We start from the raw sequence: 25347 nt of genomic DNA, 5'->3' as shown, positions 1-25347 counted from the left end.
TATGAGTCACTGTCTGGGCTCCTTTTAACAGTCTCATCCACCACTTTCCATCTTATTCTGCAATCTGCAGTGGCTCCTAAGCCCAGACGGCCCCGGCTTCGTCCCCAGGTGGGAGTCGCACATGGCAACTCACTGGCGAGGATTTAGAGCCGAGACCAATGCATGAAAGGTGCTGCTGCTGCTGCACATAGAGTGTGTTTGGTTCAGGCACCTGTTCCTCTCCAGGAGGAGAGAGGTGGACGTGGCTGCTGGGGGACGTCAGCATGGCTCCCTGTCCTAGTTAGACGGGGCGAGGGGATTGGTGCTGGAGTGCGGCGTCGCTGCGGTGAATTATTCAGTGTAGCTTCCTTCAGGCGTGCTCCCACTCACACTCACACAGAACCCCTTTAGACACGCACATGTGCCGCTCTGTGGACGCCAAGTATTTTGTTTCTACACACTTTTTGTTTGTGGAACATCGTTTGTATCATTATATTTGTGTTATCAATATGAATAATTTTTTCTGTATGCCCTTTTGCTATTTTTTTTCAACTTGTGTGGTTGACTTGTGTCAGGTTCAAACACTGATGACATCAATTAAACAAGACAAGAAGCAAGGAATTAAACAGAGACAGAATTAAATTTGGTTCAATTGAGACTGTACTTTTTGTACAGTCTCACCACGCTCCGGCGAAAGATTGTACGCCTCCTCTTTTATTTGGACTTTCCCTGATTACATGGCAACAGCTGTTTCTAAGAGACGGTGGTCGTAAACAGCCATCGCCTTTTATTACAAACAGTTCAAAGAAAAGTTTGTAAAACAGTTCAAAGAACAGGTGTCTGGAGGGGAGTCTTGTCCTGCTTCCTCTTCGCTTTGTAGATCTCGGGTCAAGACAATATCTTTCTGTTGATTACAATACATGAATGAAACAGAACACCTTCATGTTGCTTCCCATCCTACACAGTGGAGTTTTACAAGCCTTCTGCTTGGTAGGATTAAAGACAGCTTTTGTCTGCTTGCCGGGAACTCATTGAAACACAAAGTTTTGTGATAACTTAGATTACAATTATTCTGACAACTTGTATTTTCTAAATGTCCATAAAAAGGTGAGTGCAAAGCAATGGGACGCATTTTGGACACAAAAGGGTGCACTTTTGTCAAAACTAGCTTATTATGGGCGCCTTCTTGTACGCCGTGGCCTGCTGGGGCAGCGTACTGAGAGCGAGGGACGCAAACAGGCTGGACAAGCTGGTAAGGAAAGCCAGTAACGTGGTGTGAGTGGAGCTAGACTCTCTGGCGGTGGTGTCAGAGAGGAGAAGTCTAGCAAATCTTCTAGCCATTATGAACAACACCTCCCACCCACTACACTCGGACCTGGCGGAGAGAATAAATACGTTCAGTGGAAGGCTCAGACTCCCAAAATGCAACACATACCGACAGCTATCAGACTGTATAATACATATGTTCCTTTTTGACTGTACTTAAATGTATAACAGACTGTATTTATATTATTCACATGTGAATATTGCTGTATAATAGACTGTATTTATATTATTCACATGTGAATAATGCTGTATAATAGACTGTATTTATATTATTCACATGTGAATAATGCGGTATAATAGACTGTATTTATATTATTCACATGTGAATAATGCTGTATAATAGACTGTATTTATATTATTCACATGTGAATAATGCTGTATAACAGACTGCATTTATATTATTCACATGTGAATAATGCTGTATAACAGACTGTATTTATATTATTCACTTGTGAATAATGCTGTATAATAAACTGTATTTATATTATTCACATGTGAATAATGCTGTATAATAGACTGTATTTATATTACTCTCATGTGAATAATGCTGTATAATAGACTGCATTTATATTATTCACATGTGAATAATGCTGTATAATGGATTGTATTTATATTATTCACCTGTGAATAATGCTGTATAATAGACTGTATTTATATTATTCACCTATGAATAATGCTGTATAATAGACTGCATTTATATTATTCACATGTGAATAATGTTGTATAATAGACTGTATTTATATTATTCACATGTGAATAATGCTGTATAATAGACTGTATTTATATTATTCACATGTGAATAATGCTGTATAATAGACTGTATTTATATTATTCACATGTGAATAATGCTGTATAATAAACTGTATTTATATTATTCCCATGCGAATAATGCGGTATAATAGACTGTATTTATATTATTCACATGTGAATAATGCTGTATAATAGACTGTATTTATATTATTCACATGTGAATAATTCTGTATAATAGACTGTATTTATATTATTCACATGTGAATAATGCTGTATAATAGACTGTATTTATATTATTCACATGTGAATAATGCTGTATAATAAACTGTATTTATATTATTCCCATGTGAATAATGCGGTATAATAGACTGTATTTATATTATTCACATGTGAATAATGCTGTATAATAGACTGTATTTATATTATTCACATGTGAATAATGCTGTATAATAGACTGTATTTATATTATTCACATGTGAATAATTCTGTATAATAGACTGTATTTATATTATTCACATGTGAATAGCTGTATAATAGACTGTATTTATATTATTCACATGTGAATAATGCTGTATAATAAACTGTATTTATATTATTCCCATGTAAATAATGCGGTATAATAGACTGTATTTATATTATTCACATGTGAATAATGCTGTATAATAGACTGTATTTATATTATTCACATGTGAATAATGCTGTATAATAGACTGTATTTATATTATTCACATGTGAATAATTCTGTATAATAGACTGTATTTATATTATTCACATGTGAATAGCTGTATAATAGACTGTATTTATATTATTCACATGTGAATAATGCTGTATAATAGACTGTATTTATATTATTCACATGTGAATAATGCTGTATAGTAGACTGTATTTATATTATTTACATGTGAATAATGCTGTATAATAGACTGTATTTATATTATTCACATGTAAAAAAATACCTAAGTGTTTATTGTTTATTGTGAGCGAACTGTGGTGCTGAATTTCCCCCAGGGATCAATAAAGTACTTTCTCTTATATTCTATTCTATTAATATCTACTGTGTTGCTTATTCCTATTATTTTTAAACATGGTGTTGCTGTTTTTAAACCCAAAACCTTGGAATTTCTCACACAGTTCAATGAACTCAACAAAATAACCACTGTTATTTGAGGGTGTTTAGCTCTACAGATGGAAATATGCTATGATCTGGGTCATTTGCAGTCTGTACAGTGGGGGTCCTTGAATGCACCACAGTTATTGGCATTGAGATGCAAAAGTGAAGCCTGAACATACTTTTCTCCTCTGCTGCCACAGATACATGTGTTAAATGCTTACCTTTCTACTAGTACCTCACTCATCCTTGTTGCAAAATTTTGGTGCTTTGTGTGAATGTTCACAGGTGAACTTTGATGACAACATGACATCTGTGTTGAGTGAACAGTGAAGTGTTCGTGCTGGGTTTGCCGCTACCCTGAACCATTTTGTATTTTTGATGGAGAGAGTAGGTATTTTTAGACATTCCTAATTAGATTCCTAACCTATTATTTAACTTTTACAGTGACAGTCTTCCATTGTTTTCCGTTGAGTATTGTTGGCGGTTTTTGGATTTTTATTTTTTGGATTTAATGGGCGAAATAGAGGAGCTCCCTTTGGCTGCGCTTAGGGTTGTCCCGATACCAATATTTTGGTACCGGTACCAAAATGTATTTTGATACTTTTCGATACTTTACTAAATAAAGGGGACCACAAAAAATCTTATTGGCTTTATTTTAACAAAAAATCTTACAGTATATTAAACATATGTTTCTTATTGCAATCCAAGAACAAATTTTGACCTTAAGTAAAATAGTGAACATACTAGACAACTTGTCTTTTAGTAGTAAGTAAACAAACAAAGGCTCCTAATTTGTCTGCTGACGTATGCAGGAAAATATTGTGTCATTTCTTATTTATTTTATTTTGTCAACATTTGAAGGACAAGCTGTACACAATTGATTATTAATCTACTTGTTCATTTACTGTTAATAGCTAGTTATTTTCTGTTTTAACATGTTTTATCTACACTTCTGTTAAAATGTAATAAACACTTATTCTTCTCTTGTGTTGATGCTTTACACACATTTAGGTATTGATCCGATACCAAGTAGTTACAGGATCATACATTGGTCATAATTTAAGTCCTCATGTGTCTAGGGACGTATTTCCTGGGTTAAAACATAATATGATTTTTTTTAAAAAGGAAAAATGATTTTGTGATTATAAAAAATATCGATGTAATCATTGTAGTATCGGCTGGATACGCTCTTGTACTTGGTATTGTCACGTTCAAACACTGAGGACATCTATTAAACAAGACAAAAGGCAAGGAATCAAACAGAGACAGAATTCAATTTGGACTCAATATTGAGGAGAGACATGGCCACTGCACTCTCTGTACAGTCCTGCACCACGCTCTGACGAAGAAGGTTTTCGTCTCCTCCTTTATTCAGATGTTCAATGTTCACGCACCAACACATGTCACAGCAGGAATAGGAAGTATGTAAAACAGTCATTGTTTTCGGTCTCATTGAAGTCCAAGAAGAGGATGTCTCGGGCTGGGCTCTTCCTGTGTCCAGCTGGGGCAGGTGTTGGAGGATAATGGATAACCCCTCCCGTCTCCTGACCACAGCGACTTCAAGAGGGCAGCGGGTCGTAAATAGCGTTGACCTCGGTTACCAAATAGTTGGGAGAGAGTTTGTGAAATACTTCAGAGAGAGTTCGTTTAACACTTCAAAGAGAGTTCCTCTGGAAGTTGAGCAGATCCTGCCATCTGTCCGTGTTGAAATCACAGTGGAGTTTTACGAGCCTTCTTCCTCTTGTTAGGCCTCAAAAGACAGCATTCATAATACAACGTTTCTTTTGTGATAACTTACAAACAATTATTCCAACAATTCCCTCCTGTTTATCGCAAAAACGTTCCCATAATCTCCTTATCCCTAATAACTTCTTCTTGCAATTTTCAGTTAATGGTTAATTTCCTTACGACAAAGTTATGTTTACACTCAGAATTGAACATAAATTTTTCCTCATATTTATGACATTTCTGGAAATAAATCAGGAACACCATCCTGGTAGGTATCCTCGTCTTCAGATTCATCTTCCTTGTCGTCCACCAGGAAGTACATCTGAACAGCTTTATCATCTGCTGGGCTAATCGCTGTGGTAATCAGACGGTTAAACAGAGAACAGACAGGGAATACAACAACATCCACACAACGTCAGTATTGCTGAACACGGCCATAGATACTAGATACCAAAGACTTGTATTTGCCGAAACCGTCCATCCACCCATCCCACATAGATGTATCTATGCCTGAGTGCTCTTTCATTTTACCGTTGAGGGTGCGAAGGCCTTCCAGTGCTTTGGTCAGGCTACCTTCTGCATCGGTGTTGTTTGGTATGAACGTGCAACACTGTTCACCAAATATTGCGCACACCCCCCCTTTTTTGCGTCATACGGTTTTGAAAAGCCATAAGGAAGGTGGCGGTGGCGAGTTGATTAGCGACGGCTTCAAGTCTTGGCCTGTGTAATTTTCCAATCCCTGTACATTGTAGTGGACATAGTTTATTCTGTCAACATTCTTGTTAATCGTACACCACCAGTAGACGTATGATTCAAATCCATCTGCAACTTGATTTACCAATTTATAGTCGTCAGATATACTTCTTTGGACACCCATCAATATAAGTTGGATCTACAACACTTTGCCAGTTTACATCATGTCTAGTTATTTTCCAATGTTCAGATATCAAACTGTTCAGGCGTGTTAACAATTCTTGTACAAATATTGACACATTTACTATGTGTATGCAGTTATCTGATGATACGTTTCCTAACTGTTGTACAGAGCCTTGCATGTTAATGCAGGTATAATGAGCTTTTTTCACATATTTATCAAATATTGGTTTCTGATTTGTCTCTTTAGCTACAAGGTAAATTTTGTTTTGCTCATTACTTCAATTCAACTTTTTTTTGACTCATCTTGAGTAATTGTCTGGGCTTATACATACAACACAATCAGTTTGTGTAGCCTTTCCCACTTGCTCCGCCATAAGGAACAAATTAATTACCAAAACAGGAACCAATTATTATCAAACTTTGACACACCATCAAATGGTATGCTTACAACTTTGTTACAGTGGAATTTGTAGTGTGCTAGTTAACATGTCCCTTTGATAACACAAATACAATTCCAAATACTTTTTTTTTTTTTCCATTATATGACCTTTTTAAATACAATCCCAAATACTTTTTCCATTATATGACCTTTTTACTATGTGCTAAGTGTACTCAGCTTGGTCTTTCCACTATCTTTCAAATGGTGTTAGTCCTGTTGTACTTGTAATGTTAATGTACATTTTTACTAAATATTTGCATAATGCTTTTGCTACTGTCAGCACATCTGCTTTTCCTTTAGGAAATATTTCTACCTACTTTGAAAATGCATCTACTATGACCAGACAATAATGTTTTCCTTCATTCTTATTTAGTTAATTGCATAGATATTTTATACACATTTTTTTTAATAAGAATTAAACTATAGGAAGTATAGTACTTCTGTATAAGGGTATTCATATCCCTCCTGTTGAGCCATGAGTTCAACCTTGGCTCAATATTGCTGCTCACTTATTCCGATTTTTCTTTGTAAGATTGGTTTATTGTCTGGACATACATAGATGTCTTCTTTGTTCAACGTGACTCCGTTTTTTATCCATTTATCTTTTTCTTTTGGAGTACTTTGTTGTTGCATGTCTTTTGGTATATCATGCGCTAGTTAGTAGTTTGAAATTTGTATTTCCTTGTCTGTTGCTTGTTTTGCTGTTTTGTCAGCAAACACATTTCCTATTGATACTGTGTCTGTTCCTTTGGTGTGTGTCGCACATTTGCATATTGCTATTTTAGCTGGTAGCTGTACTGCTTCTACTAATTCTTTTTTCTCTCTTTTTTTTTTAATCAGTTCTCCAATGTGTTACAGATTTTCCTGTTGACTTTATCATTCCTATATTTTGGCTATCTTTATATATATATTGTGACCTTTTGATCTTTCATTACTTTACATGCTTCTATTAGTGCTTCTAGTTCTGCCGCTTGCATTGAGCAATTTGATGGTCATTTGATAGCTTTTAAAAATTTTCGTTACTGTAACAATCGCACATTCTGTTCTATTTTTATTTCACAGAATGCTGCTCTAGCTTCTGAATTCCACTCTACAGATGATTTCATTTTTTCATTAATTTACTTAAAGGAGCTACTATTTCAGCATAATTTGGTATTCAACTTCTACAATAATTCGTTAATCCTAGAAATTATCTCATTTGCTTCTTTATTTGTAGTTTTTGTACTTGTCGTACTTAGTTTTTCTATTTTCCACAATAGTGCGTCCATTTTTGTTTAGAGAACGTTCTAGATTCTTTACTTCTCATTTGCATAATTGTACTTTTATTTTGCTTATTTTGTGTCTTTCACTATGTAGATGATTTAATAACACTAATGTTATTTTTCCTCCTAATTCAAATGTTATACATATTACTTTATGCATTTTTTAAGTAATGTTTTAAACTCACTTAACTGTCTATATGCCACTTAATCTATACTTTTACACTCAGAATTTACATTCTTCCCATTGTTTATATTTTTTATTTGCAATTACTATTCAATAATATTCAAAGCAATCAGTTGTCTATCGCTAGCTGATAGTTTTCCTGATTGCCATACCTCCTTATTTATTCTATGTTATGTCCTTATCTTATCTTAGCTCAACACTCAGATGTATGGTGTTGCAAATGTCTAAAACATAATCTAACCTAAGAATGTTATACTACACTTCAAAGTTAAACCTACTTTAAACTTCCATGTAATAAATTCATTTTCACACCTTCCCCACTGCGCCACGCACACACACACACACACACACACACACACACACACACACACACACACACACACACACACACACACACACACACACACACACACACACACACACACACACACACACACACACACACACACACACACACACACGGTGGTGTGTAAGTGCGTGAGTGCACTCCCAGAGGGCAAAGGTCAGCAACACTTGAGCTTTTCTCCTTCTTTTTTTTTTCTCTCTTCTTTCCTCAGCTAATAACCATGTAACCCATTTTATCATTTTATCATACTATACATCTCAACTCTTACTATAGTTATTAATCTAGGTTTTTATTTATTCCATTATTTAATTATACATATATATATTTGTATATATAAAAGCGCTCTTTATATATCCAAACATACATGTATATCTTCAGTCTACCTTTTCTTCATCTCTTATTTCAATACCCCCATTATCTCTGTCGTACACATTAGTTTATTCCACTTTGCATTAATTCTTCTTATTGATTTCTTCCCATTTCTTCATCTATTTTTACTTTTATCTCATTTTAGCACTTTGAGATTTTTCTCCTATTTGCTTTTTCTTTTAACCTATTTTTATTTTTATTTGAACCTCCGGGGTTTTTACACAATTTGTACCTGGAAAGATACACACTTAAACACACACTAACAAACAAACAAACACATTTGCAGCGATCTTACCACCAATGGCATACGCTGACAACATGACTAATTGGTGTTGTCTTTTAACAGTCATGCTGAGTTACTTTGATTGTTAATTTTTTTTTCTCAGGACAGTTTCTTGCAAAATGTCCCTCTTTGCCACAACGCCAACACGCAGTAGAGTGTAACCGCTGTCTTTGTTGTGGTCTCCTATTTTGGTTGAAATAGATTGTAGTAGACCATATTAGATCTGCGTTTCTTTGGGTTCCTCTTTCCATTTTGAGAATTTGGAGTAATCCGTCGTCCCCTACAGAGCCGAACTTATAAGGATTACTTTTGTCTTGTTTGTAAGATAGTGGTTTAATTTATTATTGTGGTACACGTCGCTTCTACTGGAGATGGTTCCCCAGTGGAGGTGTCTTGCCTAGAGCATCCACAATAACCCACTATTTACTTCTCACAACTTTAATATGGAGTGATAGCCTAATGGCGATTACTCCCACACACTCTCGCATTCACACCTTTCAGTATATTGATCTACGGAAATTTCAATGTTTCATGAGGACCCCGTCGCTCTCCAGGTTATTGTTTTTTACGGACAAAATTCAGTTTTTATTCTGAATAGACCATTTTAGGTCTGCATTGGACGCCGTCGTCCCCAGGATAATGGCTTACGGATATTTCAAAGTATTGTGGGCTCCGCCCCCCCCTAGTATATTTGTTTACGGATATTACGGATTTCAGTTTTCGCGGTTCCGTTTACCTGCAGTATATTGGCCTCTTCAGTTTTAGAATTTTAGTTTTTAGTTTATTTCGGGTATTTCAGTTTTCGCGGACACCGACGTCCTGCAGTAATTTGGCCTTTTTACCTGTTAGAGCCTAGGATTTACAGGGTTTGTCTATGCGTCGTAACCCTAGTCACACGCTTTTTCTTAGTCGTTTCTTTCTTCGTCAATTTAAAACGTACTCACTGCTCTCTGCCTTCCTTTCTCTTGTCCTTGGATTTCCGTCAGTCTTTCAATTCCAGCCCGAAATGAAGAAAAAGCAGTTCCTCAATCAGGTTTTGGTTGCCATGGTCTTTCTGGTTTCACTCACTCATGCTGGAATCGTCAGACGTGTTGGAATCCGGCTCGAAGGACCAATAAGATGTCACGTTCAAACACTGAGGACATCTATTAAACAAGACAAAAGGCAAGGAATCAAACAGAGACAGAATTCAATTTGGACTCAATATTGAGGAGAGACATGGCCACTGCACTCTCTGTACAGTCCTGCACCACGCTCTGACGAAGAAGGTTTTCGTCTCCTCCTTTATTCAGATGTTCAATGTTCACGCACCAACACATGTCACAGCAGGAATAGGAAGTATGTAAAACAGTCATTGTTTTCGGTCTCATTGAAGTCCAAGAAGAGGATGTCTCGGGCTGGGCTCTTCCTGGATCCAGCTGGGGCAGGTGTTGGAGGACAATGGATAACCCCTCCCGTCTCCTGACCACAGCGACTTCAAGAGGGCAGCGGGTCGTAAATAGCGTTGACCTCGGTTACCAAATAGTTGGAAGAGAGTTTGTGAAATACTTCAGAGAGAGTTCGTTTAACACTTCAAAGAGAGTTCCTCTGGAAGTTGAGCAGATCCTGCCATCTGTCCGTGTTGAAATCACAGTGGAGTTTTACGAGCCTTCTTCCTCTTGTCAGGCCTCGAAAGACAGCATTCATAATACAACGTTTCTTTTGTGATAACTTACAAACAATTATTCCAACAGGTATCATTACAGTGGATGTCAGGTGTAGATCCACCCATTTGTTTACGTTCAGGAGCGCCAGGTTGTTAGCGGTAACGCCGGTGAGTTATTGTATCCTCCTATGGTGTATAGCAGTGTTTTTCAACCTTTTCTGAGCCAAGGCACATTTTATTCATTGAAAAAATCCCGAGGCACACCACCAGCAGAAATCATTGAAAAATGAAACTCAGCAGCCGATATTCAGAATAAAAAGTTGTTTTCGCAATTGTTGGATAAGAATTCAAACCATAACCAACCAGTTGTGCGAACGCTATCCTTCTTTGTGGGGACATTGTTGATTGTCGTGTCATGTACAGATGTACTTTGTGGACGCCGTCTGCTCTACGCGCTGTAAGTCTTTGCTGTCGTCCAGCATTCTGTTTTTGTTTACTTTGGAGCAAGTTCAGTTTTAGTTTCGTTTTGCATAGCCATCTTTAAGCTTTGGATACCTCTTTACCGGCACACTGCCTCCCGCATATTGTGATCACGACAAACCATGTTCCTGACATCTACAAAGCAATTAGCTACCTTCTGCCACCTACTGATATGGAAAACACTGGTGTATAGTGAAACAAATATTTTGTAACCCAAATAGGTGAAACTGCATAATCTCCTACGGCACACTAGGCTGTATCTCACGGCACACGCGTGGTTGAAAAACACTGATTTAAGGCATTTAGACCACAGGTGTCAAACTTAAGGCCCACATGCCACACCCGGCCAGTAGGGATGGGTGATATGGACCATCATAATAACCTGCCATTTATGGTGAAAACGATGACAGTGAAGATAAAAAACACCCACAGAACTCCACCTTTTTGACTATGTGTTTGTCAGTGCATCCAGTCTTCAGAGCCCCCAAAACACTAGTCTAAAATAACACTAAGGCTATTAAACTGCTACAAAACTGGAGTGGTGTGCTTTGCTTAACATACGGTATGGAGGTTATTTTTCTGTCAGCAACATTATAGACATTATTATTATTATGAGTTTTGTATTACGAATCAATCAGATAGTGTTATGATGCAACTTCAGCGTAAAACTCTCCCGCAATTTTTGGACTCTTTTTAGTTCCTGTTTTCACTACCTTGCCTTGTCACCATAACGACCTTTAGTTTCACCTGTTTCACGTTTTGTACTCGCGCACCTGTTGTCAATCATGTCTGTATTATTTAAGCCGATAGTTGCCAGGAAGTCAGCCTGGCGACATTGTCATTATTCATGCCTGTTAATAGTTTTCATGCTGATGTTAATTTCATGCTCCGCTCATGCCACACTAAGTGTTTGTTTCATGTTCATAGTTTTTGCCTCTGTGCTAGTTTATTATTTTCATAGCCAAGTTTGTACTTCCGCCTTGTGCGCGCTTTTTGTTCCTTTTTTATAGTAATATTAAATCATGTCTTTACCTTCACGCTATGTCCACTCCAACTTTACTTGCATCTCGGGAAAACAAACATCCCATAGTCCACGTCTTGACAGACACTAGTGTGCCGTGAGATATTATCTGGTGTGCCGTAGGAAATTGCGCAACTTCACCTAATTGGTCCAAAAAATATCATTTGCAAATCAATAATTATAATCTGCAAATAATGTGCCGTTGTCTAGTGTCTGTGCTGTCTAGAGCTCAGCAGGGTAACCATGTAATACTCCGTATCAGTAGGTGGCAGCAGGTAGTTCATTGCTTTGTAGAAGTCGGAACGCGTCGAGGATGGTTTGTCGTGATCCCAATATGCAGAGCACAGCGGGAGACAGCGTGCAGGTAAAAAGGTATGTTACGCTTAAACCAAAAATGAACAAAAGGCAAGTCTCGCTAGGAAAAGGCATTGAAGCATAGGGATGGCTATGCAAAACGAAAGTAAAACTGAACTGGCTACAAAGTAAATAAAAACAAAATGCTGGACGACAGCAAAGACTTACAGTGTGTGTCCGTACATGTCGTGACAATCAACAATATCCCCACAAAGAAGGATAGCGTCCGCACAACTGAAATAGTCTTGTTTGCCAATACAAAGCAGGTCAGGCAATAGCGCTCAAAGAAAGGCGTAAAGCTGCTACAGGAAAACACCAACAAAATAGGAAAAGCCACCAAAATAACAGCGCAAGACAGGAACTAAAGCACTACACACAGGAAAACAACAACGAACTAAAAAAAAAGACAACCTGGTGGAGTTTCATTTTTTAACGTTTCTGCTGGTGGTGTGCCTGCGTATTTTTCCAATGAAAGAAATGTGCCTTGGCTCAAAAAAGGTTGAAAAACACTGGTCTTGAGTGTCATGTGTCGATGTAACAATAAAAGGAGTGATCCAGTTGTCGTCTGAACAAGCTGTTTTATTCACGTCATTACGGCTAATTCAAGTGCTAACTGATAACCTCAAACACATACACAGAATGTCGTAACATAAAGACGCACCGCAACCCGTACATAATCACAACAAAATAGCACAGAACAGCTCCATTTCAAAAAGAGAGGTAAAACAAAAGTAGTGAACAGAAGGAAAAAATCATAAGCTCAAATGCACAAATCAATGTTTGTTGACAGTGGAAGTCACTACTTAGTCAGCACATGCAGTGAGCAAACTCGTCCAAAAGATGGCGCCATAGCACAAACAAATAACACACCTTTCGGTTTATGTTAGGTTCTGCACATGTCAAAGTAAAGCACCCCGATTTAAGGCGTGATGCATGAAAAATCACTTCAATCATAATCATATAATTTTTTTAGGGTCCATGAACACATTGTAATCCGAATGATGATCAGATTCAATAAATGTGGGCTAATGTTCCACCACGGATCGCCAACACGCTCCTCAGAGCAGACATCAAGGCACATGTCCCTAAATCTTCTTTCATAATCTTCTCCTCGGTTCAGAAAATGTTGACTTTGATTTCACAGAATCCTTGAAATTGCAACAAATGCGCCATTACTGAGACGACTGCAATTGAAGCATGTCTGCTTCCGAGTTTTCTTCCGTAAACACTGCAGATGTGCCACGTGACGCCATGTCTGTATTTGGGTCAGTTTGCATTCACATTGGAGTCTGGACACCTTTTTTTTTGTAATGTGAACGATTACGTAAAAAGATCAGATTTTACCCCCCAAAATCTGAATTGGACATCCTTCCCTGCTGTGTTGTGAACACACTGAATGTAGCCTTAATACTGCTGCGGTCTGGCTGGACCTTGCTATGGCAGGGGTGTCAAACTCATTTTAGCTCCGGGGCCGAATGGAGGAAAGTCTGTGCACACGCGGGCCGGACTATTAAAATCATGGCATTAAAACTACAAAATAAAGACAACTTCAGATTGTTTTCTTTGTCTTACTTTGGCCAAAATAGAACAAACACATTCTGAAAATATTACAATTAAAATATTAAAAAAATACCGGCAGTTAATTAAGTAACGTTTATGACTAGGGCTGGGCGATATGGCCTTTTTTTAATATCTCGATATTTTTAGGCCATGTCACGATACACGATATATATCTCGATATTTTGCCTTAGCCTTGAATTATCACTTGATGCATATAATCACACCAGTATGATGATTCTATGTGTCTACATTAAAACATTATTCTTCATACTGCATTAATATATGCTCATTTTAAACTTTCATGCAGAGAGGGAAACCTCAACTAAGTCAATTTAGCAAAACTGTATTTATTAAACAGTTATTAAGCAGTGGCACAAACATTCATGTCATTTCAAAACAGAAAGTGCAAGATTGTCAGAGACATTTTAAAACAAGCTATAAGTGCACTTTTGTGCATGATGTCACTAAGATGACATATCAAAACAACAATAAATTAAAGTGCACTTTTTGTACAGAATGCCACTACAATAGTTTAAAACAAATAAAGTGCACTTTTGTGCATAATGTCACTACGATGACATATCAAAACAACACTAAATTAAAGTGCACTTTTTGTACAGAATGCCACTACAATAGTTTAAAACAAATAAAGTGCACTTTTGTGCATAATGTCACTAAGATGACATATCAAAACAACACTAAATTAAAGTGCACTTTTTGTACAGAATGCCACTACAATAGTTTAAAACAAATAAAGTGCACTTTTGTGCATAATGTCACTAAGATGACATATCAAAACAACACTAAATTAAAGTGCACTTTTTGTACAGAATGCCACTACAATAGTTTAAAACAAATAAAGTGCACTTTTGTGCATGTCACTACGATGACATATCAAAACAACACTAAATTAAAGTACACTTTTTGTACAGAATGCCACTACAATAGTTTAAAACAAATAAAGTGCACTTTTGTGCATGTCACTATGATGACATATCAAAACAACACTAAATTAAAGTGCACTTTTTGTACAGAATGCCACTACAATAGTTTAAAACAAATAAAGTGCACTTTTGTGCATAATGTCACTAAGATGACATTACAAAACAACACTAAATTAAAGTGCACTTTTTGTACAGAACGAAACTACAATAGTTTAAAACAAATAAAGTGCACTTTTGTGCATAATGTCACTAAGATGACATTACAAAACAACACTAAATTAAAGTGCACTTTTTGTACAGAACACCACTACAATAGTTAAAAATAAATAAAGTGCACTTTTGTGCATAATGTCACTAAGATGACATATCAAAACAACACTAAATTCAAGTGCACTTTTTGTACAGAACACCACTACAATAGTTTAAAACAAATAAAGTTCACTTTTGTGCATGATGTCACTAAGATGACATATCAAAACAACAATAAATTAAAATGCACTTTTTGTACAGAATGCCACTACAATAGTTTAAAACAAATAAAGTGCACTTTTGTGCATAATGTCACTAAGATGACATTACAAAACAACACTAAATTAAAGTGCACTTTTTGTACAGAACACCACTACAATAGTTAAAAACAAATAAAGTGCACTTTTGTGCATGATGTCACACCAGATATTTCAATAACTGTCAAATAAAAATGAGCTGCAGAATAGGAAATCAAATAGTGTATGTCCTTCGCTATGTGGTAGGTTCCTGCGGACGTTATCTCCTTCTGTTGTTGACTAGTTTTTTCATACGGTGTTGATCTGGAAATGGTTGCCTCGGCATTTTGTTGGTGTGGCACCGAACGGAGATGTTGACATGAGGAGTTTCAAGCACTCTTCATTCTCTAGCGGGTGACTTTTCAAATGATGCTACATATTAGCAGTAATGCTACTTTTTGTAGCAACGCTTTCGCCCCACACTTGATAAATTACCGTTGTCTGTTCGACATATTCCCACTTGAAGCCAAACCACCGCCAGACGATGGACCCCCTGCTGTTTTTCCTGGGAATGAATTATTCCTTCATTTGTTACCAGATTCGCACCATCTTTCTCTCGTATTACCACTCGCACCACAGCTAACGCTACCCTTGCCGCTACCTTTCTGCTCTGCGAGGGCGTATACGTATGGGACGTATGTAAGAAGGTGTGCTTGTTTTACGCCTCTGTGAGAAGGAGAGACAAGAAAGAGTGAGAAGAGCCTGTAGTGTAATGCCAGCAACTGCGTAAGAACGTATACTCGAATATCACGATATAGTCATTTTCTATATCGCACAGAAACAAACTCGAGATATATCGAGTATATCGATATATCGCCCAGCCCTATTTATGACAACATTTTTCCAAAACACAATATAGAATGTTAGATATTACAGGATAATGCATACATTTATCATTTGTTTTCAAAACGTTTTTTATGACTTGATGGGGTCCCTGTGGTTGTAATACTAATCAAAATCAAATATCATCCCAGGTGCCATAGATAATTCAGTCGCGAGCCGGATCTGGCCCACGGGCTTTGACTCTGACACCCCTGTGCTTAGGTAACAGCGAAAGCGTGGACTGGATTTTCAGTGTAATGTGGGCGTTACTGATGGAACAGATTGGATTGGATAATAAGTGCTGACAAAGGGTCTTCAAATGATTGATAATCATAGTGAATAATGACAGGTTATATTATTATTTATTTAAACTCATATTACTGCATATTCATATTGAATTTTTCTCCCCCCCCCCCCCAAAAAAAAATTACACCAAATTATTTAGGGGGGCTGAAGTACTAAGTTTCTTATTATAAGAAACTTATATTGTGATACAGTTCTGAGCCATATTGCCCAGCCTGGAGGTCAGCAACCCGCAGCTCTAGAGCCGCATGCGGCTCTTTAGCGCCGCCCTAGTGGCTCCCTGGACCTCTTTCAGAGATGTGTGAAAATGGAAAAAGATGAAGAAACATTTTTTTTTTTTGTTTTAATATATTTTCTGTAGGAGAACAAACATGACACAAACTTTCTAATTGTTAAAAATCCCACTGTTTATACTAAACATGCTTCACTGATGCGAGCATTAGGCGAGCGCCGTTTTGTCCTACTGATTTTGGCGGTTCTTGAACTCACCGTAGTTTGTTTACATCAGGGGTGCTCACACTTTTTCTGCAGGCGAGCTACTTTTCAATTGATCAAGTCGTGGGGATCTACCTCATTCATATATATAATTTATATTTACTTATTTATGAAATATATGTTTTTGTTAACAAGTTAAAGGTGTTTAATGATAATGCAAGCATGTTTAACACATATAGTTAATATTGTTAATAAATTAAAGGTGTTTAATGATAATACAAGTATGTTTAATACGTATAGTTAATATTGTTAACAAGTAAAAGGTGTTTAAAGATAATGAAAGCATGTTTAACTCATATAGTTAATATTGTTAAAAAATTAAAGGTGTTTAATGATAATACAAGCATGTTTAATACATATAGTTAATATTGTTAACAAGTTAAAGGTGTTTAATGATAATACAAGCATGTGTAACACATAGTTAATATTGTTACAAAATTAAAGGTGTTTAATGATAATACAAGAATGTTTAATACATATAGTTAATATTGTTAACAAGTTAAAGGTGTTTAAAGATAATACAAGCATGTTTAACACATATAGTTAATATTGTTAATAAGTTAAAGGTGTTTAAAGATAATACAAGCATGTTTAACACATATAGTTAATATTGTTAATAAGTTAAAGGTGTTTAAAGATAATACAAGCATGTTTAACACATATAGTTAATATTGTTAATAAATTAAAGGTGTTTGATGATAATACAAGTATGTTTAATACATATAGTTAATATTGTTAACAAGTAAAAGGTGTTTAAAGATAATGAAAGCATATTTAACTCATATAGTTAATATTGTTAAAAAATTAAAGGTGTTTAATGATAATACAAGCATGTTTAATACATATAGTTAATATTGTTAACAAGTTAAAGGTGTTTAATGATAATACAAGCATGTGTAACACATAGTTAATATTGTTAAAAAATTAAAGGTGTTTAATGATAATACAAGAATGTTTAATACATATAGTTAATATTGTTAACAAGTTAAAGGTGTTTAAAGATAATACAAGCATGTTTAACACATATAGTTAATATTGTTAATAAGTTAAAGGTGTTTAAAGATAATACAAGCATGTTTAACACATATAGTTAATATTGTTAATAAATTAAAGGTGTTTGATGATAATACAAGTATGTTTAATACATATACCGTAGTTAATATTGTTAACAAGTAAAAGGTGTTTAAAGATAATGAAAGCATGTTTAACTCATATAGTTAATATTGTTAAAAAATTAAAGGTGTTTAATGATAATACAAGCATGTTTAATACATATAGTTAATATTGTTAACAAGTTAAAGGTGTTTAATGATAATACAAGCATGTGTAACATAGTTAATATTGTTAAAAAATTAAAGGTGTTTAATGATAATACAAGAATGTTTAATACATATAGTTAATATTGTTAACAAGTTAAAGGTGTTTAAAGATAATACAAGCATGTTTAACACATATAGTTAATATTGTTAATAAGTTAAAGGTGTTTAAAGATAATACAAGCATGTTTAACACATATAGTTAATATTGTTAATAAGTTAAAGGTGTTTAAAGATAATACAAGCATGTTTAACACATATAGTTAATATTGTTAACAAGTAAAAAGTGTTTAATGATAATACAAGCATGTTTAACACATATAGATTCCTTTCTTTCATGAAGACAAGAATATAAGTTGGTGTATTACCTGATTCTGATGACTTGCATTGATTATGCAGTGGTGCTGATAAGGTCCGCATTTTCGAATGGAGGTGAAAAAAAGTCCTCCTTTCTGTCCAATACCACATGAAAGTGGTTGGTTTTTGGCATCTTATTTGTCCAGCTTCCGTACTCCTTTGTATACACTTTACAAGAAATACATTGTTGGCAAGCTCCGTAGCTTGCTAGCTTGTGCACGCCAGCTTTCTGAGAATCCTATTTTGGCAGCGCAACTGTGCAACTGTGCAGTCGGTCTTTGGAGTTTTGACGACAGGTACGGCGCCAGAGTCTGTTGAAATAAAGTGTTTCTCGCCTTCCAGTCGGTAATTTTAATGAGCTGGCAGCAGCCAGTGTCATCTCAGAAGACCCTCGGGGGCCGTGAATGTCAATCAAGTGACGAAAGTGACGTCATAGTGAAGATTTATGATCGCTCATTTTTAGGACTATTTTTTTAATGCCTGGCTGGTGATCGACTGACACACCCTCCGAGATCGACCGGTAGCTCGCGATCGACGTAATGAGCACCCCTGGTTTACATGTACAACTTTTACCGACGCTGCCACAGAAAGACATGTTTTATGCCACTCCTTTGTCTCATTTTTTCCACTAAACGTTTTATACTGTGCGTGAATGCACAAATGTGAGCTTTGTTGATTTAATTGATTTGTTGGAGTGCTAATCAGGCATATTTGGTCAATCCATGACTGCAAGCTAATCGATACTAACATGCTATTTAGGCTAGTTGTATGTACATATTGCATCATTATGCCTCGTTTGTAGGTATATTTGAGCTCATTTAATTTTCTTTACTTATGTCCTCTGTGTATTTAATTTATATTTGCATGTCTCATGACACATTATCTGTATGTAATATTGGCTAAATTTCTCATAGTTGTTTGTGTGCCATGTTGTTCCAGACCACAGCAAACATTACCCAGCTTGCAAAGGTTGTAATAAGTCCATTAGAAGAAGACAGCCAGCCGTTTCCTTAAACTTGGACACACACATCTATACCTTTGGCCATTCTTAACCAGTCATTTCCAGAAGTTATCTCACACTGTGAGAAGCCTCCATTTTACTAATGATTTCCAATGTTGCAAAAATGTGTAGAATGAAAATTAAAATACAACATTTCTGTCAACAAAGATTTGCGTCAGCCTTTGATAACAGCCTAATATAGCTAATATAGACACTTACATCATGTGTTGCCTTCATTATAACACTTTTATAAGACTTTTAAAGTCATTTTGATAGTAGGCTACTATAGCTAATATAGACACTTACATCATGTGTTGCCTTCATTATAACACTTATATAAGACTTTTAATGTAATTTTGATAGTAGGCTACTATAGCTAATATAGACACTTACATCATGTGTTGCCTTCATTATAACACTTATATAAGACTTTTAAAGTCATTTTGATAGTAGGCTACTATAGCTAGTATAGACACTTACATCATGTGTTGCCTTCATTATAACACTTATATAATACTTTTAATGTAATTTTGATAGTAGGCTACTATAGCTAATATAGACACATCATGTGTTGCCTTCATTACTACACTTATATACGACTTTTAAAGTCATTTTGATAGTAGGCTACTATAGCTAATATAGACACTTACATCATGTGTTGCCTTCATTATAACACTTATATAAGACTTTTAAAGTCATTTTGATAGTAGGCTACTATAGCTAATATAGACACTTACATCATGTGTTGCCTTCATTATAACACTTATAAAAGACTTTTAAAGTCATTTTGATAGTAGGCTAATATAGACACTTACATCATGTGTTGCCTTCATTATAACACTTATATAAGACTTTTAAAGTCATGTTGATAGTAGGCTCTTATAGCTAATATAGACACTTACATCACGTGTTACCTTCATTACTACACTTATATACGACTTTTAAAGTAATTTCAATAGTAGGCTAATATAGACACTTACATCATGTGTTACTACCTTCATTATAACACTTATATAAGACTTTTAAAGTCATTTTGATAGTAGGCTATTATAGCTAATATAGACACTTACATCATGTGTTGCCTTCATTATCCATCCATCCATTTTCTACCGCTTATTCCCTTTGGGGTCGCGGGGGGCGCTGGAGCCTATCTCAGCTACAATCGGGCGGAAGGCGGGGTACACCCTGGACAAGTCGCCATCTCATCGCAGTGCCTTCATTATAACACTTATATAAGACTTTTAAAGTAATTTTGATAGTAGGCTAATATAGCTAATATAGACACTTACATCATGTGTTGCGTTCTTTATAACACTTTTATAAGAGTTTTAAAGTCATTTTGATAGTAGGCTACTATAGCTAATATAGACACTTACATCATGTGTTGCCTTCACTATAACACTTTTAAAGTCATTTTGATAGTAGGCTAATATAACTAATATAGACACTTACATTATGTGTTGTCTTCATTATAACACTTTTATAAGACTTTTAACGTCATTTTGATAGTAGGCTACTATAGCGAATATAGACACATCATGTGTTGCCTTCATTATAACACTTATATAAGACTTTTAAAGTCATTTTGATAGTAGGCTAATAGAGCTAATATAGACACTTACATCATGTGTTGCCTTCATTATAACACTTTTATAAGACTTTTAAAGTCATTTTGATAGTAGGCTACTATAGCTAATATAGACACTTACATCATGTGTTGCCTTCATTATAACACTTATATTAGACTTTTAAAGTCATTTTGATAGTAGGCTACTATAGCTAATACAGACACTTACATCATGTGTTGCCTTAATTATAACACTTATATAAGACTTTTAAAGTTCTTTTGATAGTAGGCTCTTAAAGCTAATATAGACACTTACATCACCTGTTGCCTTCATTATAACACTTATATAAGACTTTTAATGTAATTTTGATAGTAGGCTACTATAGCGAATATAGACACATCATGTGTTGCCTTCATTATAACACTTATATAAGACTTTTAAAGTCATTTTGATAGTAGGCTATTATAGCTAATATACACACTTACATCATGTGTCGCCTTCATTATGACACTTATATAAGACTTTTAAAGTAATTTTGATAGTAGGCTACTATAGCTAATATATACACTTACATCATGTGTTGCCTTCATTATAACACTTATAAAATACTTTTAAAGTCATTTTGATAGTAGGCTAATATAGACACTTACATCATGCGTTGCCTTCATTATAACACTTACATAAGACTTTTTAAATTCTTAGGAGTGGTAATAGATGAAAATATATCATGGAAGCCTCATATAAATTACCTGAGGACAAAAGTTGCTAAATGTGTTGGAATGATGAGGAGATCATGTCATTTATTGAACACCAATGCTCTGCTTTTATTGTATCATTCATTTATTATGTCATATCTAAACTATTGTGTTGAAGTCTGGGGAAATTGTTATAAATCCCATCTACAGCCTTTAGTCACTCTGCAGAAAAAGGCCATTAGGATTGTGTCCAATGTTCACTACTTACATCATTCAAATCCACTATTCATGGAGTTAAAGCAACTTAAACTGCACGATGTGATCAATTTTAAAACTGCTCAAATTATGTTTAGGGCATCCCAAAACTCTCTACCATCCAATATACAAAACCTATTCCAGGATAGAGATGCTCATCATAGTTACAGTCCAAGAGGAAACAACAAATTATATTTGCCTAAATTTAGAACAACTTTAAAATCAATGTGCATTTCAGTGCGTGGAGTCAGTCTGTGGAACAACTTAGGGGACGAGTTAAAAACCTGTTCTAACATGATTACATTTAAAAGACTGTTTAAAAAAGAAGTACTGAAGAAGTACGAGGAGGAAAGAGAGTGATGCCCTCAGCACAGAGCGATGGGAGAGAGGTGTATGGTCAGAGAGTGTTTGGGCCTGTGTGTGTGTATATGTGTGTGTGTGTGTGTGTGTGTTTTGTCTCGTCTTGTCTTGTTTTATAGTAACAGTGGTACTATTGTATTGTTAGTGTACAGGAGCTTTTCTTGTTTTTGTTTGTATAGTATTGTTCTTGTATTATATTGTTTATGTTAAATGTGGAATGAGTGAGAGGGGTTGGGATATTATAAGCATCTGCTTCATCCAACCCCTTTTCAAGCCTTGCATAAATGTCCCTGCCAAAATGTTAAAAAAAAAAAAAGTGTGTGTTGTTGTACTGTGCAGGTTTGAAATAAATAATTCAATCAAAAAAAAAGTCATTTTGATAGTAGGCTACTATAGCTAATATAGACACTTACATCATGTGTTGCCTTCATTATAACACTTATATAAGACTTTTAAAGTCATTTTGATAGTAGGCTCTTATAGCTAATATAGACACATCACGTGTTGCCTTCATTATTACACTTATATACGACTTTTAAAGTCGTTTTAATAGTAGGCTAATATAGACACTTACATCATGTGTTACTACCTTCATTATAACACTTATATAAGACTTTTAATGTCATTTTGATAGTAGGCTATTATAGCTAATATAGACACTTACATCATGTGTTGCCTTCATTGTAAAACTTATGTAAGACTTTTTTAAAGTAATTTTGATAGTCGGCTATTATAGCTAATATAGACACTTACATCATGTGTTGCCTTTATTATAACACTGATATAAGACTTTTAAATTCATGTTGATAGTAGGCTATTATAGCTAATATAGACACTTACAGCATGTATTGCCTTCATTATAACACTTATATAAGACTTTTAAAGTAATTTTGATAGTAGGCTAATATAGACACTTACATCATGTGTTGCCTTCATTATAACACTTATATAAAGCTTTTAATTTTTTGCAGCTCCAAACAGATTTTTTTTATATTTTATTTTTGGTCCAATATGGCTCTTTCAACATTTTGGGTTGCCAAACCCTGGCCCAGCCCTACCAGAATAAAGGAATTTTGAGCCACTCACTTTGAGCCGAACACTCCTGCGCAGGGGGAGTCGGCAGCTTCTGGAGGTGCTTCCACGGGCGAGTTGGTGGGCGCGCGTGACGTGGGCGAATTGCAGCAAATGTACGTGAGGAGAGACCAGCACCGGCAGGGGGGTTGCACACATTTAGGGGATGGAGGAGGGGGCTGCAGGGAGGAATAAGGAGTCAACATCATCATCATCATCACATCACAGCGGAAGTTCCATATAAGACTAGATGGACGGCGCAAGGACACCTGGAACGTTAAGAGTCCCGTCAAGAGGTCTGGTGGCGTCCGGTGGGCTAAATCCGCTTTAGGGATGTAGTCGAAGCGGTCCCGGAGCTCAATCCACCCGAGCTCGGCATCATGAAGAAACACTCGGCCAGGGTGGCCCCGCTGTCCGCCTGCAACAGTCCGGTGCTCACCCTCACCAAAGTGGAAGGTAGGCGCTGAAACGCTGCGTTAAAAAAATAAACAAAATAAAAAAAATTCAAAAAAACTTTTTTTAAATTCGCGTCGACAACAAAAAATCTGCAGTCATATAATAGACACAAATATCAGGTTGGATTGACACTAATATTAATTTGGGAAATGTGTTATTGTAGTGCTCCACACTTCTAATACACTATCATTACTTCCATGTATTCAGCTACAAAACATTACTTTTATTGGGACGTACGGTACTTGAAGGCAATTAAAATGTTATATAATGCAACCTAAAGGGGGGTGGAGCATGCATGGGGTTATTTGGAGGTTGCTCAAGGGCACCCCAGTAGGTATAGGTAATAATCCATACAAAAGATACATATATGTGCATGGTGTACCAAGTGCAGTGTTTTTCAACCTTTTTTTGAGCCAAGGCACATTTTTTGTGTTGAAAAAATGCGGAGGCACACCACAAGCAGAAATCATTAAAAAACGAAACTCAGTTGACAGTAAAAAGTCGTCGTCGCAATTGTTGGATACGACTTCAAACCATCACCAAGCATGCATCAATATAGCTCTTGTCTCAAAGTAGGTGTACTGTCACATCACGCCGTGACTTATTTTGAGTTTGTTGCTGTTTTCCTGTGTAGTGTTTTAGTTCTTGTCTTGCGCTCCTATTTTGGTGGCTTTTTCTCTTTTTTGGGTATTTTCCTGTAGAAGTTTCATGTCTTCCTTTGAGCGATATTTCCCGCATCTACTTTTTTTTAGCAATCAAGAATATTTCAGTTGTTTTTTTTAATCCTTCTTTGTGGGGACATTGTTGATTGTCATGTCATGTTCGGATGCACATTGTCTTTGCTCCACAGTAAGTCTTTGCTGTCGTCCAGCATTCTGTTTTTGTTTACTTTGCACCCACTTCACTTTTAATTTAGTTCTGCATAGCCTTCCCTAAGCTTCAATGCCTTTTCTTAGCGGCACTCACCTTTTGTTTATTTTTGGTTTAAGCCAGTGGTTCTTAACCTTGTTTGAGGTACCGAACCCCACCAGTTTCATATGTACATTCACCAAACCTTTCTTTAGTGAAAAATTAAACGTTTTTTTTTAAAATTATTATTCAAGACAAAGTGATATGTTTTTTTTACTGGTGCACAAAATGAACCGTTCACAGAACAAAACTAACACAGTGCATAAACTCACAACAAATTACACACCTGCAAATCAGATGAAAAATTAGAGGGAACATTGTTTGGGGGTATCCATAGTACGCCGATAGGGAGAAGCTTTTATTTACAAAATGAGTCGGGTGTGTCTCGACCTCCGCGGCGGAGGCTCCACCGAACCTCTAGGGTTCGATCGAACCCAGGTTAAGAACCACTGGTTTAAGCATTAGACACCTTTTTACCTGCACACTGCCTCCCGCTGTTTCCGACATCTACAAAGCAATTAGCTACCGGCTGCCACCT

General features: G+C 35.9%; 1 protein-coding gene across 2 annotated transcripts in view; it reads left to right on the top strand.

Moving 5' to 3' along the window:
* slc35f3b (solute carrier family 35 member F3b) overlaps window positions 1–25347 on the top strand; it is a 137307-nt gene that overhangs the window by 47583 nt on the left and 64377 nt on the right. The window contains exon 1 of one of the 2 annotated variants that reach the window (XM_061958881.1): window positions 23515–23900. The exons of the other annotated variant lie outside the window; for it this stretch is intronic. Coding sequence (XP_061814865.1) covers window positions 23825–23900 — 76 coding nt within the window. The 5' untranslated portion in view covers window positions 23515–23824. Of the gene's footprint in view, window positions 1–23514; window positions 23901–25347 lie in introns of those variants that run through there. 2 annotated transcript variants of the gene reach the window in all.

This window comes from Nerophis lumbriciformis, linkage group LG02, assembly GCF_033978685.3.
Source record: "Nerophis lumbriciformis linkage group LG02, RoL_Nlum_v2.1, whole genome shotgun sequence".
Taxonomy (NCBI): Eukaryota; Metazoa; Chordata; class Actinopteri; order Syngnathiformes; family Syngnathidae; genus Nerophis; species Nerophis lumbriciformis.
The sequence above is the reverse complement of the archived record's forward strand: the minus strand, read 5'-3'. Positions and strand labels throughout refer to the sequence as shown.